This window comes from Cuculus canorus, chromosome 1, assembly GCF_017976375.1.
Source record: "Cuculus canorus isolate bCucCan1 chromosome 1, bCucCan1.pri, whole genome shotgun sequence".
Taxonomy (NCBI): domain Eukaryota; kingdom Metazoa; phylum Chordata; class Aves; order Cuculiformes; family Cuculidae; genus Cuculus; species Cuculus canorus.
In genome coordinates this window covers 203,782,430-203,798,773 of record NC_071401.1, presented here as the reverse complement: position 1 = coordinate 203,798,773, position 16,344 = coordinate 203,782,430, and the positions used below count along the sequence as shown (strand labels likewise).

The window sequence follows — 16,344 nt, the reverse complement described above, 5'->3', positions numbered from 1 at the left end:
TGTGCCTAGCAGGAAATTAGTCAAACATCATGGGAAGCTACAAAAGCAATAAGTGAGCCTATCCAAGCCTGAGTTGTTATCAAGGGCAGAAGCAAATGAAGACACTATTTGGATAACCCTTGCTCAGGCACCACAGCTTAGACTTACGTTGCAAGGCAAATATTTACCTATGGCCTAAGCAAAGTCAGCGTTTCAAAACTTTGTTCAAAATACTGCATAATCCTGAGCTGTTTCCTTGAACTTGTCTCAGAGAAGGAAAGATCTTGCGTCTACTACCTATGCGGGCTGTTTTCAGGAGACAAGCAGCAAGAAAATGAAGCATCTGATCTGCTTCCTTGTTTTGTTCCTCGCTTCAGGAGTAGAAAGCTTTGATCTTGTTATCAATGAAATCCCAGATGTGAGTATTTCAAGGCAGGGCCTATGTCTCTCTTCCTTGCTGAAGTCAATATTGAAGCTGGAGCTGGCTTTGGTGGGAGCGGAACTGGGTCATTGCTTCATAGCTCTCCTTGTATCATAAATTCTCTTCTACTTTTAGCTGTAAATGGGATTGTTCTGACAATTTATTTTCACCTGTCATTTGTAGCATTGCTTTTTTCATATTATTAAATTTGGGCATAATTCCAAATTCCTCTTCAAGCAAGATTCATATTTTTATCTCAACTTTGCCTTTTCTGGTCATTTTAACTTTTAAGCATTGAAATGGCTTGTACACTCAGACCTTCAGTATATTTTATATCCTCTTCCCCTGGAATATGCAGAAACAGAGCACCTAAATATCTTTGTGGATGGGATCTCCTGTATGGACCACTATGAACTTCAGCAAAGCTTCTTATGGATTTATGGTTTTGTTAACAGGAATTTAAATATGGATTTAGGAGCCTCTTAATTGTACATCCCTCAGCAGATGATATAATTTGTAATGATAATGAGATAATTTGTAGAAGAGCTTGTAATTGCTGAGGGTAATATCGTGATAAAAAGAGGTATAGTTATAGCTTTGACTCTGAACCTGAGTCCAAATTTAAATTCTTGGAACCAGGTGAACTGAGATCTGGGTGCCTGCACCCATTTCCACATTGCCATATTTCCATATTTCTATGAAGTCAGTAGGAATGGTGTGAAGCTTTCTTTTCCTTTTCAAGATTAACAAAAAGAAGTAGTGAGCAGAGATACCCTCTTTTCCTTTCTTCTTACAGCACTTTTCATGATACAGTCAAATTGTTGTACTGCATTTATAATTCCCAGGAAAAACACTCCAGACCTGCGGTCCTTTCTAACTCGCTGCTTCAGTTTATCACCAATGTGCTTAAACAGCTTAAGATAATTTTGTGCAAACCTTTGTGTTTATGCTGTTGTACAAGCTGGAGATTTATTCATGCACATCTTTTTGCCATAAACGAAACTTCTAACAAAATTTAAGTAAGAGTATCGCTGCAGTGTAAGAGCCATGTTTCTAATTGAATCAGCACAGCTTTGCACTTGTGAAAGAGCTGATGTTCTTTTGCTGTCAACCAGACAATTTTAGTTCTCAGGTATATTAGCAAAAAAACCAGAGATTATTTCTACTGGTTTGAGCAGAAGTCTCTGAACTTGCTGGTTTAAGTGAGATCAGCATCTGAAATGCCATGGTTAGACCCATCCTGATGATAATCTACCTCTTGCTCTTTATGGTAATTTCAGTGTGTTCAATATTACTCCTTGTTTCAGAAGGAAAGATTGTAAAATGATTGTAAAGGTCATGATCTTACAAGAGCATATAGAGCTCGTTGGCCACAGAGGAAGGCTGAATGTGTGAAGATGCAGCATTTTGACCTGAGATGGTTTGTGCCTCTGCTCCCCACTTCCACCAAGGGGAGGTAAATTCCCTTTGGAAGTCTATTAGAGTGCTAATCAATAACATATCAAGTGATAAAACAAACAGTAAGGCAGCAGCAACACCTCTTTCTTCCTCTTCTCCTCTAGGAAGTGGAAAACCTGATTGACTTAGAAACTGATGGATTTCCTTCAAGCTCCAAGACAAGAAATGGCAGGTACCAGGTACAGTACCCAGAAATGCTTCAAAAAACAAGAAGGAAGAATGCCTGGGAGCTCTCTCCAGGTGGTTTATTCCATGTCAAGTGTGTGAGGGTGCAGTCAGGTGAGCCCAGCAGGTCCTCATATGCATTCTAAGACCTCCATACCTCTAGTCAGGATAAGAACTGCTACTATCCATTATGCAGTGCCCAGCACAACAAGGCTTTTTTCCATGTCAGCACTCTTAAGGACCATAATACAGATGCTAAACAGTGGAGATATTTGTCTAGTTCATGTATGGGATAAATCTCATCAATACTGGTGGAGCTTTTCAACAAGGAAATGGAAAAGAATTTCAGACACTGGCAACACAGGCTGAAACCTTTCAGTCCTGCAGGTAGTCCATTCATATTTAACTCAAAAAAAAGTGCAAGCAAAGTCTCATAGGGATGATGAGCCAGTGGAGTATGAGACAAGGGAAGAAAATTTGTTTCCAGAATGCTGATGGACTGCAGAGTGTTGTATTTCATTGGTTTCTGAAACAGAAACCTTCGAAACAGCATTGCAGAACTTTCCTTGTGTTTTACTCACACTGTTATTGATAATAATAATAACGAAATCAGTTGTACAAAGGTATTAACTTTTACCACACTTCATGAAAGAAATTATGATCAGAGTGGACCTTGTCTTCTGCCAAGCTCTGGTGCTGCCTTTCCTGAGCTTGCTCAGTATAGTGAGAACAAAAGATCGTCTTGAGCAAATTTGGATTTCCCCGAATCTTCAAATTTAAGTACAGGCAAATATGATTATCATTCATCCCAAGGCTTTTCTAAAGGGGCCTCACACAGACAGTAAATGTAACTTATTGACACCTGAAGCTCCATTATACTGCCAGAAAAATGGAAGATTTTAGCATAAATATGAATCAAGCCAGCTCACATTTGCCAGATGAGTGTTTATTAATTTGATCTTCTCTAGCTGCCCTTCTTCAGGTCATCATTTCTTTCCAACATGTCTGTATTAGCGCCATGTGTATTATGTTGCCTCTGTTCCTCAGATTTCTGGATACATAGCAATAAAAACATATGCATGCCTTAATTTGCAATTCCATTAGTGCTTTTGTTATGCCAGTTATTCCTTATGTTGCAATATATTACTTCCCATCCTTTACCTATCAAGAGAGTCTTTGCAATCTGGTAGAACTAAAATCTCAACTATAGGATGAGCTGCCCTTATGTTCTTTGAGTCATAATAAAATATTAATAAATGAGATTAAACTGGAGTATATGAAATATCTTGAGACATTAGCTCTTGGCCAAGAGCAGGCATACAGTTGCTTGCTGTGGATCACTAGAGGAAAGCTGTCTACTAAACTATTATTTTAGCACTGTGTTTTTCTACAGTGAGGTCATCAGCCCATTGGCAACAAGACAACAGAACTCCTCTGCAGACCGTAATGATGAGCTCTAAATAGAAAGAATGGTTTTCTTACATCCAGATCAGGTATTCTGGTGAAAAATATTTGCTCCTAGGTAATTCCAAAAATGCTGTGTCTTGGGTATGTGAAAAGTCCTCGTGACCACAGAAACAGAGCACCTCATGGGCTGGAATGCAGGTAGCCTTGAGAACTTCTGTATGGTGGTACACTGCTGTTGTCTCTGCTTCAGAGGTAGATAATGGAGCTTGTGTCTAGACTGTGAGGAGGGATGTTCTGTAGCACGCCCCTCAGTCCTGGTCCTGAGCTGGCTGATATCACACCTATTTCCTTACCACTTTGCCTACCTGGTTTCCTCTCCATGAGAACCAGCAGAAGGAAGTATGGGACTAGAGGGTGAAATTAAATGGGTGGAGAGACCCATTCACTCCTAGGATATAAATATGACCAGCAAGACCAGGATTTGTCTTCAACAATGTACAGACAAACTCTACCAATATCTAGGTTTGAATTGTTCTTCTTGCACCTCACAGCAAGGATCACGATCCCCAAAAGGAGTCTGAAGAAGCTGTAATGAAATTGCACTGTGTTAAAAACTGCTTATGAGATCTCTCACATGAAAACAAGTGATTATATGAGGAAACAGCACCTCAAGTAACTGGGACGCTGTGATGGCTAGATCTCATCCTCTTTCTAGTTTCTCATGCTGGCATCTGCTTTTCAACCTTTTCCTGAATTTACAGATTCTTATTATTTTCTCTAGGAACTTCCATGCCCCAGTAGAAAATTAATTTCCTTTGAATGCAGTATAACATCTCTGAATCTGCTCTCCTTATTTTACTAAAGCAAACCTCAGAAGTAGCCTGTGGACTGCAGCTTGAGAGCAATGGTATGATAGGCATCCTACAGATGATCTGAAACCTGCAATCACTTGCAATGCATTAGCTCTTTCAATGCATTCCTCCCTTAGACACCATGGCTTCTTCTTCCACAGACAAGACAGGAAAAATCAGGGTCAGCAGCCTCGGATAATAGTTAGGTTGAAGTACCCAGTATTTTCTTGATAGTAGACTGCATAATAGTTGCAAAATTCATGCACAATGATTTGAACAAAGACTGTTATAGAGGGCTGAAAATAGAATGCACAGATATCTGGAGAAGACGGGTCCCAGAACCTGAAGACAGTGTTCAGCATCTAAGACCAGGTCTTCAAAACGGTTGTCTCCACCTTGATTTCTCACATGTTATATACTGCACAATATACTGTTTCTATGCAGTGTGGTCGTCGGCAGTTCTGGATGTAGTTTAAAGGCAAGGATCTGCCATGAGTCGTCAGGCAAGAAACAGCACGTCTCATGTCCCTACAAAGCTCGCGTTCTCAGTAATGGTGCCAGCACTGAAACATAGAATCATAGAATCATAGAATAGTTTGGGTTGGAAGGGACCTTAAAGATAATCTAGTTCCAACCCCCTTGCCATGGGCAGGGACATCCCACTAGATCAGGCTGTCCAAGGCTTCATGCAACCTGGCCTTAGCATGAAGTGCTCTACAGCTCTGTCCTCCTGACCTGCTGGGACAGCTGCCCTCTGCAACGTTTGAGATCCTAAGGGGATGGTTGACCCACCCTATGTCTGATCTCTGACAACAGCAGTAGGAATTATTACACATGCAGGTGATAAGCTCATGTCTCCATCAGCACTCTCCTCTTCCCTCCACATTCACAAAAACAAACTGGAAGGAAACCTGGGCATCTTCAAAACTTTAAGCACCATCCATAAAGTGAATTGGGAAACCTAAGGTTTTCCAAGAAATGGAAACATTCCACATGAAAACAAATCTCCTCTCTGCTGAGGTCTTGGTCTTCATCTTTCCAAAATTTATTTCCGTTAATGTCGGTTTAGTTTTAACTTGCATTCATGCTGTTTCCTGTGCCAAAGGTACGTGTGGGGATAGTAGTTGTTTTTCAGGGTCTGGTTCTTTACCAGATGTGAGGGGTCCAGTTCACTCTACAGTATTGTCTGTGGGGTGTTAGGATGGACTGAGCAAGTCCATCAGACTTTGCAGAGGGTCTCCAGAGAGCCGTTAACTTCCAGATCCTAAAATCCAATCTGAATGTGTCAGCTGCTAAATAAAATACCACATTTTTTCTTAGGCAGGCAGAAATCCTGAAGTCTTTCCATCTTCCTTTAAGGTACCCTCAAAATCATCGCATTAAAATGGTCTTGCAGTGACATGTATCATCTCTTACGCAACCCAGAATTTTCCTAGTAACAGTATATTAAATAGCTTCAAATTAACTTAGTAACTGTATAGCAAGTGTTATATGCACCATGTGATTAATGCAGTTTCCATGAACATCTTCTGTGGGTTTAGATCCTCTTGGATTCAAATGCTACTGAAACCTGAGATGAGATTGATACGTTTCATAATTTAGCCATCAGTTTCTGAACTAACCTCCCTGAGTTCCTGCTCACCACCAGTCGAGTTGAATGGCTTGGTTCAATCATCACCTACTTGTATGGATTTAGCAGTGTCCAAAACTTCTTATTATGAGGTATCATCCAAGACCTGCAAGGGTCTCGTGATCTTCTGAAGCCCCATTTGAAGGCCAGAGTGGCACCCTTGAGCACTGCCAACTGTACTGGGAGGTTGCTCCTCTGATCTGTACAGTCGGCATGGTTTAGGGCAGGATTCCTTCAGTCAAAGGGGGTTATCTATTTCCAGATGAAACGGATCACTCCATTGACAGTAAAGAGCTACGTTTGCCTAGTTGTGATGATAATGCCAAAGTAGTTAGCTGCATTAAACAACTGTATCTCCGCATACGAATAGGTGAGCCAAATCCCAGCCCAAGGTTAGTTATGCAAATTTAAGTTTTAGGGAATTAAACAGAATTATTGAAATGGCCACAAGATGTCACCACCTCTTCATAGAAATTTCCAAATGCATGTATTCATATGGCAGGAAAAAAACCCCTCACCCTTAGTGAACAGTTTCAGCCTTTCTAAGCAGTGCATACTTAACTAACTTTACATGTATATAAAATTGCATAAATTTCATATCAATTATGCAATAAGTATTTGTATACATACATATTGCTTGTAATGCAATGATGTAAATATCTATTCTATAACATAAATGGAAAGAAAATTATATTAAAAGGTTTGAATTTTGAGATTTTTCCACTTTTCCTAGAAAAATAAAGATAGTTTGTGTTAAAATCTAGTGTTTCTGTGTATGACTCTTTGCCAACACATTTTGCTTTCAGGAAGAATGGTTTTGTTCTAGAAGAGAATGTTTTCTATAAAAAATAAAGACAGAGGAAGCAAGCTGTCTTTCTACTCTTGATAGCCTCTATGTCAGTGCTGGGAGACCACGTGCTCCAACATATCCTATATAAATGTATAAAATAAGACAAAAATAATATGCACACTGAGTCTAAGATCTCAAACCTACTGTGATCATCTCAGAAAACAGCTTCTAAATATTATCACTGTCAGATCCCTGTCTTGAAAAAGCCACAATCTATGTTCATTGCTTTGCTGAAATATGTCCTTCACATTTCTCTTTTCCAGCGAAGCACATCTGACTGGGGGTATGTTGGAGATCTGGTGAGTTTTTTTTCTTCCTCTACAGAAAATAATACTGAGCAAAGTGATTTTCTAGTTAACCATTTTTTGGAAATCAATCCTTTTGTTTGTTCACTACCTTGTTTTTACTGCTGGTTGGATATTAACCCATTTTCTTTAAACAGAGCACCGTTTGCACAATACTGTTCGTAAAGCTGTTCTGGGAGGGAGAAGGGTGTGGTAAATATGAAGAAATAAGCAACAAATTGATTAGACAAAAGCAGTATCTTAATACACCTGTTTAATACTGTTCTCTCACTGCTGTGGTTTAACCATTTGTGACTAGGTCAGTAACCAGTGTTTCCAGGCTTCTTTATTTATGACCTTAACTGAAAATGTAAGCTCTCTCTTCCTCAGTATTTAATGTTAAGGATTACTGTGCAACCGTCTGCGCTGGATTGCACCAACAGAGTCAGCACAAGGACTATTTGCATGGTCAAAAGCCATGAAAACACCCCACCTTAATAAATTCTTCCTTTCAGCAGATATGTTATAATGAACTATGTTCACTGTCACAACTGCCAGGTAAAATATGGAGATATCTTGAACCATCTTGTCCCATCTGGCTGCAGTTGAAAAAAACAGTCACTGGTATTTTAAAGGGGGGTAATATTGCCCTCTAGGGTCCGTTTTCTACCTGTGTTCCAAATTTATAGAGTAATTTTGTCAATTACAGGTGGAGGATGATGACAAGATAGGTCTTTACAGCTACAAAGTTCAATCCACTATAACATCGCGGTTGGCCAACACAATGATCCAGGCCAAAATGGTGAATAACGCAAAAAAGCCCCAGCATATAGTGTTTGATGTACAAGTCCCCAAAGGAGCTTTTATTGACAACTTTACTATGTAAGTAGTGGGAAGGTGACAGCCTTGTGAGTCAGCATTTTCAATTTGGTGGTAGAGTGTGATGGGAGGGAGGTATTTGTAACGGCAAAACATCTGTTATTATTTACCAGGTACGGTGTAATTTTAGCAGGCTTTCTCAAAGAAAAAAAAAAGGCTCGTGTCATTATACTGTCTGTCTGTCTGTCCATCTCTTTCTCTCCAGTAATTATTTGGCCATTTGCCAATGTCAACAGAATTTGACAGAAAAACAGAAGTCTCAGAGAGACTAATCTTCTACTTGTGCAAATTTGCACCACATCAAGGAAGGGAGAGACTAAAATAAGAACCCTCACTGGACAGTAAGAAACTAGCCTGGGTCGGTATCCATTCAAAGAGACAGCAGCCAGCTTGCTGGTCAGCAAACACATCCTGATCTGTGTTCTAAACAAGCCATGACATGAGTGACTGTCTATCCTGCTCAAAGAATGTGGAAAGTTTGAAGGAGGTGGGGGAGAGCAGATCCTCCTCAGCGTACGAGAGTGGTGGCTGCTTGAGATAAAAAAACCAGGTAGAGAAAAAGATACAGATCTAGTAGAAACCAGACTTCATTACTTTGGGGTTAAACAACAGCCTTATTATTTCATTTCCCACCAGCTTAGATTTCACTGATGTTTTTCAAAAAGTGAAGAAACAGTTGTCCATGGTTACGTCATTTCTTTTGCAAGCTGACTGTACTTCTCTCTCCTAGGGATATCAATGGTATAACATTTACTAGCCAAATCCGAGAAAAATCTGAAGCCAGAAAAATGTATTCTCAAGCAAAAGCCAAAGGCAAAGCTGCTGGAATAGTAAGGTATAAAGACTTTGGCATATGGAACAGGTTGCCCAGGGAGGTTGTGGCTGCCCCATTCCTAGAGGTGTTCAAGACCAAGTTGGATGGGTCCTTGGGCAGCCTGATCTAGTGGGATCATGGCAGGGGGGTTGGAACTGGATGATCTTTAAGGTTGCTTCCAATCCAAACTACTCTATGATTCTATGATATTGTACTGAACTTATTCACAGAGGAACTGAGGCGACACACTCCAGGAGGAGATAGATGAGGGAGGGAACCCTGGGAGGCAAAATGTATTGCTTACTTACAGCAACTCTGGTGTATAACTATCAAGGACTTTTCTTTCTACTTTGAGCTTGATAAAAGCATAGTGCGCTAACAGACAGCTGCAGTTCCTGGTATAAGCTACAGTTAGAATCAGACCAACCACAATGCAAAGAAGTTCTTTCTCCTTGTATTTTCTCAACATAACCCCATAGCTGACTTTTCAGGAGCAATGCCTTGGATATGGAAAACTTCAAAACTGAAGTGAATGTGCCCCCAGGAATGAGGATCCAGTTTGAACTTCACTACCATGAAATGATTCGAAGAAAACTAAGTTCCTATGAGCACACCATCTCTGTGAAGCCAGGACGCTTGGCAAAGCACATGGAGGTAAAATAGAGGTGGTGTCTGTAAGCACGCTACAGACGCATCCTTATTGTGAAATCAATCTAAGGTTCCTATGAGCACCACAGCCTGACAATTCAACCACAGCTCCTTCCTTTTATGTGGGCTTGGTACAAATAGCCTCAAGGTCTCTGTGTAGACCAGCATAAAACTCTTCAAAACAGGAGCTATGTAGCTACGTGAGTGAAGAGCAGAAATGTCCTGCCTTCTCTTGTACTGACATGGTTGGGATCTCCTGAATCATGACCGACCCTCGTCAGGACCATTTAGGCAAACAGGTTTTGCTCGCTCGCTCTCTCTCTCTCTTTCTCCATGTATATACATATATCCCCTTGTGTAAACTTGCCTTGACTGAAGGAAAACAAACAATATTTGCTATTTATTTGGAGCAGTGTTTTTCATAATAATACAAACTCCATGAGAAAATCCTGTGAGAGGAGATATCCTATGAATGGGCAGTCTCTCAACAACTGGGTGCCATGAGATGATTTGTCTTATTTTTAACCTCTTTCTTATACTCACTCAAATGTAACCTCCGTCATCCATCAATAGACACAAGATAGAGGGCTAGCTCAACATTTCTATCTGGCTATTTTCATGTTCCTGTACCATACATGTCTTCTTCAGCTTTCTGTGTTTTCAACAGAAGTTGTATAGGAAGGTTTGTTGCTCGCATTTCCTTGGTGCAGGCTGTGATCTGCTTCAAGCTGCCTGAAGGCCTGAGTTAATCTTACTGAAAAGGACACCATGTCCCGTCTCCTAGTGGTCTTACTAACTGTTCAGAAATACAACCAGAAACAGACCTTATCTCAGCCTGCCGGGGTAAAATCTTTATTTCCCAAACCTCCTTGGCCATCCAATGAAAATGGAAAATACTCTCTGTTCTGTCAATAGCATGAGGAGAGAGAGTGAAAACTCATCATCAAGTGTGAGAACTCATCATCCTCCTGGACTCCAAGAAACATATCAAGTCCTAACACTTAGGTCAAGAAAATGCTTCTTTCATGATTTCATCATAAAAAAATTATATCACCCTTGACTCCTGTTCCACCACTTGCCCCACAGGGTGGGAAAGACAGGAAGAATGAGCATTTCCACCAAATATTTTCTATTCTTTGGACACATTTTTTTGTCTTTCTATCGTGGTCTCTTCCGAGCATTGCATGGATGCCCACCACAAATGAGACTAACCCCACAGAAACATTCTCAAGAGCATACCAAACCCCAGCTGGAGTTTGCCTACAGAGAGCGCATGAGATCCTGGTAGAACACTAGCTCAAATTTGCACTAATGTCCTCCCTTCCTGCCTTTAGGTGGATGTCCGCATTATTGAGCCACAGGGACTTCGCTACGTGCATGTTCCTAATTCACTCGGAGATCATTTTGATGGAATCACCACCATCTCCAAGGGAGAGAAAAAGGTAAAAGTCACAGACTAGAAACAGCATGAAAACTTCAGTTTATACCCTTGTTCCTAAGCAATCATGGTTTTCTTCATGCTTGCTGGAATCATGTGAAAATATGGCAAATATATAGTGCATTCATTATTGCTACCTAGATGTAGGTACAAGATGCTCAAATTCTACAGTGAGAGAGTACAGAAACAGTGTATCATACATCTATTGTTGTGCAAAGCTTTTCGTTTGTAAATCTGAAAGGCAATGCATTGAGACTGCTGGATGTGAAAAAGGTAGGTGATGAATATTAAGTGGAATAACCAGTCTAGAATAACTCCACAACTCAGCGTCTGCTGAGAACATCTGCATAGGATCTTATCTTAGGACTACTCTTTTCCTTAACATTTTTATCCAGAACAGTTCTTGTGTGTAGGTCAAAATATGTTTTCCTCAAGAAACTTCAAGCAGTGACTCCGGAAGGGTACAAACCCTCTTACCCTTACACAGACGTCTAACACAGAGCATGTGAATAAGCCCACAAAACTCTCTCTTTACTACTATAATGATATATCATGTGATATTTTTCTCAAAATAAAGGCTCAGCTTCATATCTCATTCACTCACATTCCTAGTTTGGCAAATTATTTCAGAGGTACTGTAAACAGGTAACTTCTAACCAAGTTTAGTCACTAATTTGAAGGCAAATAAGTGAACGCTAACACAGAGTCTCATGCAGCTGTTCTTACTCCACTCATGTCAGTTATCTGGGGTTGTTGTTTGTTGTTATTATTAAACTTCACTGTCATGACAGTACGGTTAATGGCATATGTAACCAAGATATAGAAAAATATTGCCAATATTCTCAAGTCGTCTTGTTCATCAAAGCAAAGAGAATTGTCATGTGTTCCAAAGATCTTACATTATAAGGAGGGTCCTGCACAAGCACTGGATTCTGCATACGAGTGTATGAGAAAGCTTGTTGCTGGCTTGTATATATCATGTCTTCTTTTCTCAAGAAATTTAAAGTTATTCATTCAAAGTGGAGAAACCATAAACTCTGCATAACCAATCACGTGGCTAGTCAAAATGATTCATAGTACTCAATTTCCAGACGATTTACAGGCTTTTATTTGTTTGGGGAAAAAAATAAATTAAAAAGCTCTTTAAGAAAATTGATGAAGTAATGAATAGTTTCAAATAGGAAGATGTTAAATGAGCCAACATACTAGTTGCTGGAAATGGTCTAGTTGAAATTTTTGGTGCTGTAGATAGAGGTCACCATGTTTGTGTCACTGTTGCTGCTACTGAATCAATATAATCAAGCAAACTTTAGTGCTGTTTTTCTTTGGAAGGGATAAAGTCCATTTTTTGCTTAAACTAAATGTACAAATAAAGAAAGAAGAAAAGCATTCAATGAAATAAGGTATTTCATAAATTGTGGAACTCTTTTTGTTTTCATGATCCGCCTTTCACACAACATTGGATTGACTGATGATCAATTCTCATTTCAAGGCTCATGTTTCTTTCAAGCCAACGATGGCTCAGCAACGAAAATGCCCCACCTGCTCATCCACAGCAGTAGATGGAAATTTTGTGGTGCAATACGATGTGAACAGAGAAACCACAGGTGGAGAATTGGAAGTAAGTGTTGCTATTTAACCAGGGATGGGAGATCTGTGAATAGAAGAATTGCTGCCACTAAGCAAGCTGTTCTAAACATCGTTGTTTAGGAGAATAAGCATGAGAAAGGGCTCTGTAGCTCATTGAAAGAGCAGATTTTTTTAAGTGGGCAGAATGGATTTACTTAATTTATCACTAAGACATGCTCCTACATATAGTCAGAAGTAGATTACTGTCTTGTTCAAAAGCCGGTGTGTTTTATACCCAGCAGAAATCTGATGATTTAATGTTCAGTCAGAGGATGGACTTGTTAGAAGTTATACCAATATATCACAAGGAGACAATCAGAATATCACTATTTTTGTGTTTACGGAGCTGAATAATTGCAGCCAGAAAAGTCTTTTTTAAAATGTTTTTCGTTACTCCCTGTGCTGGTGCATGGCAGATTTCTGAGAACCAGGCTCTGCTTTCCTTGATAAAGGGTAAAGACTATGGAATATAAATGGTGTAAGGCTATGAATACAGAGACATGCAGAGCTGAAAGTTAGATTTGGCCCAGAAAGAAGAATAATGTTTTCTACTCTGTTACTGCCTTGAGTTTTCTGACATCCTTACCTCATCATCACCTTCAGCATAATTTTTTTTTTTATTTTATTTTGCAGATTTTTAATGGCTATTTTATTCACTTCTTTGCTCCGGAAAATCTTGATCCTCTGCCGAAAAACATTCTATTTGTTATAGACGTCAGTGGTTCAATGTGGGGCCTGAAAATGAAACAAGTAAGTGTTTGACCTCTATTGAAAAATTAACCTTCTGCCAGCTTTTCCTATGTGCTTTACCATACAATTCTGTAGCAGACTGGCACTCGAAATTACCTAAGTTTTTTTACGCTTTACTCTGTCAAAAGTCTCACTAAATTTGGAGAATATTTGGTAAATCAAAGACCTTATGATGTTATTCTTTATTTGTAATGCTCCTTCCATGTTGTAAGGAGGAGGTGATGCCATAAGAATATGGAATTTAGCCCTAAATAAAAATTCTAAATTACAAATCGCAAAGCATTTTGCAGACTGTGATGCCCTTTTTCTCTAATCTCCTCTACCGGATCCCAACAAAGTCCCAGTAAGGATACTGCATCCCCACTTTCAAAAAGTTGTGTACAAATTGTTGACCGCCCACTAAAGAGCAGTAAGATTTGTTTAGACAACGCAGCCAGTAGAGGAGGAGGAAATACAAAAAAAAAAATGCAAAAGAAAAGACTTGGAGAGACATCATCAGCCCCCAAGTGCGCCAACAATTGTTCTAAAAGAGACAGTCATCAACAGACATTCATGCCCACCCAGGGTAGAATAAGATGATATCAAATGGATTTACAGCAGGAGAGATTTGTATTAGATATAGGAAAACCTTTGTAGTGCTGAGAGGGGAATTCAGGAGATTGTATATCAGGTGTCACTGAAGGTTTTTAGGACCTGGCTAGACAAACATTAGTTGGGGATGATCTAGCTATACACAATTTGCTTCGGAGCACAATACTAAGGCTTGGCCGATTACTTCCTGGGGAAATCTGTGCTCTAAAACTAGGATACAGGCTAGCTGACTCTTATCTAACTCATATTCAAACAGATGTTACCCAGCCTGAAATGACAGTATTGCTGACAGTTAAGTTTCCTGAGCTGATATGAGCAATTGCTCTCTCCTGAACCACAGTGTTCACAAACTTCTCTTTCTCACCTCATTCTGGATTAACAGGAGTTAAGCAAGGATGGTTTAAGCCATATGGGTTTCTTCTTGCTAACCACACTTTTTCAGTATTTCCTTGGAGAAAAGTTCAACTTTATGCAAGAAGTGCAAAAAAAGGAGAGAATTAGATAGCAGATGCTATTTTGGATGGCAGTACTCATGTTTATTCGTAGGAGGCATTTGTTTGCTTGTAGTCACAAGTTAGAAAGGTGCTTTCATCAACAAGAAACATAAACTCTCTTAAATTTCTTCTTCTCAGACCATCGAGGCTATGAAGGCAATATTGAGTGAGCTCCGTGCCGCTGATCAGTTCTCCCTTATCGACTTCAACCATAATGTCCGATGCTGGAGAGATAATCTGGTCTCAGCCACCCCATCACAGGTTGAAGATGCTAAGAAGTACATCCAGGCAATCCATCCCAATGGGGGTACGAGGTTTTGATTGCAAGGTGCTTATGGAAGTTAGACTTCACAGGAACGGGTACCTCAGACAACCTTCAGACTGGCAGAGTATTCCTAACAAAAAAATCTGATTCCCAAGATGGAAAAGCATGCCCTGGAGCTAAAGGAGGGCAGGGATTCCAGTTTATTGTGTTAGGGGACAGTATGGCATTTTCTTCTACAGAATAAGCTATGACAGACCATAGAATAGCTATCTCTAATCTAGAGGTCCTACCTGCAGCCTTAAGGATCCCAAATATCCTTGAAAGACTAAGGCTGTCTCATGCTTTTGTAAAGCAGATCATAAGCAGCCCAGCTCCAGGGTATCTATTGGATATAAGTTGCAGATCTACTAATATCACCTTGGGCAAACTGTTCATCATTTTAGCGCCTCCATTCCTTATCTGATAGACAAGGACACTTGCTTTTTCAAGCCTTACAGCACTTTGGATTCTTCATTCATTAGTGCTTGAGTTACTCGTACAGAAAAGGCTCATGATTATTTTAATCTATTGTTCTCTGAGGTGCAATTCTGTTTCATTAACTTGTATGGCAATAGTGCGTAGAGGCTTTATCCAACATCAGAGCATTCTGATTCTGTGGCACTTTAATTTCCAGAAACTTTCACTAATAACATATAAGGTAGGATCAACATCATGAAGTTATAGACTTGTCCGAAATCATCAGTGTGCTGGGAATTGGAACCCACACTAGGTATATGAGTGCCTCATAAACCTGACTTCATTACCTCAAATGAACTGACAGACAATCTAAGACACCTGTTCCCATACAGCAAAGCCAGTTTGCAATGCAGCGTTTCATTATCTTGTCTCTGGAGCTGCTCATGCTTTCCTTTTTTGACAAACAAAATACCTATTTTGTAACTGTTCAGCCTTCCTGCTCCTGTTCCTCTCGTATTAATTTCTAAGTTCCTTCTATGCCACAACCAAACCTTTACATAGAGCCAATAAACATACACCTCTTCTTTTCCATTCAAGACGTCCAGTGAACAGGCTGATGGCAAAACAAGAAATTTTATCTTCTCTCATTCAATTATCTGCCTGCAAACCCCCAGCAAGTAATTCCTGACACCACAAATGGTGCCACCGGAATTAGCCAGGAGATGGGGCAGGTGGAGATGACAACCAGGAATGAAAAAGAGCATCTGTATCTGGTCTCTTAAATGTGTATACAGATGTGTATAAATTCATATCAATGTCTTCATCTATTTCAATGTCATTGTAAGAAAAAATTAACACAATGATGAACAAATTCAGATAGATTTGAGACCATTTCCACTTACAAAGATGCACACCCTGACTAACTCTGTTCTTTGCAGTAAGCAGTATATCTATAGGTAAGGAAAATAGGAAAGGTCTGTTTAACACAATGACCCACATGCAACACATTTAGCTTCTGTTTATTTCAGGAACCAGACTGCTGGCAGGTGTATACATAGGGGAGGGTTTGCTGCCTTGCTCTTCGGTCTTATCCATGCTGACTAATTCCACTAAAATCTCAGAACTGATCTGGATTCAACAGGAGACTCATCAAGAGTCAAACTTGGTTTTATTTGTTGTGTCTTTGACAGGCACAAATATCAATGAAGCTCTTCTTCGAGCCACATTCATCTTGAATGAAGCCCAAAACTTAGGCATGCTGGACCCTAACTCAGTCTCCATGATTGTATTGGTGTCTGACGGAGACCCAACAGTAGGTAAGGAACCTGCTTTTGG

General features: G+C 39.9%; 1 protein-coding gene across 1 annotated transcript in view; it reads left to right on the top strand.

The window, feature by feature from the left end:
- Positions 1-202: 202 nt before the first annotated feature.
- The window catches only part of ITIH2 (inter-alpha-trypsin inhibitor heavy chain 2), a 29,873-nt gene continuing 13,731 nt past the window's right edge, over positions 203-16,344 (top strand). The window contains exons 1-11 of the mRNA XM_009568972.2: positions 203-397; positions 1,963-2,037; positions 7,025-7,060; positions 7,755-7,927; positions 8,655-8,759; positions 9,230-9,392; positions 10,721-10,828; positions 12,317-12,445; positions 13,087-13,203; positions 14,427-14,595; positions 16,200-16,325. Coding sequence (XP_009567267.2) covers positions 314-397; positions 1,963-2,037; positions 7,025-7,060; positions 7,755-7,927; positions 8,655-8,759; positions 9,230-9,392; positions 10,721-10,828; positions 12,317-12,445; positions 13,087-13,203; positions 14,427-14,595; positions 16,200-16,325 — 1,285 coding nt within the window. The 5' untranslated portion in view covers positions 203-313. The remainder of the gene's footprint in view (positions 398-1,962; positions 2,038-7,024; positions 7,061-7,754; positions 7,928-8,654; positions 8,760-9,229; positions 9,393-10,720; positions 10,829-12,316; positions 12,446-13,086; positions 13,204-14,426; positions 14,596-16,199; positions 16,326-16,344) is intronic.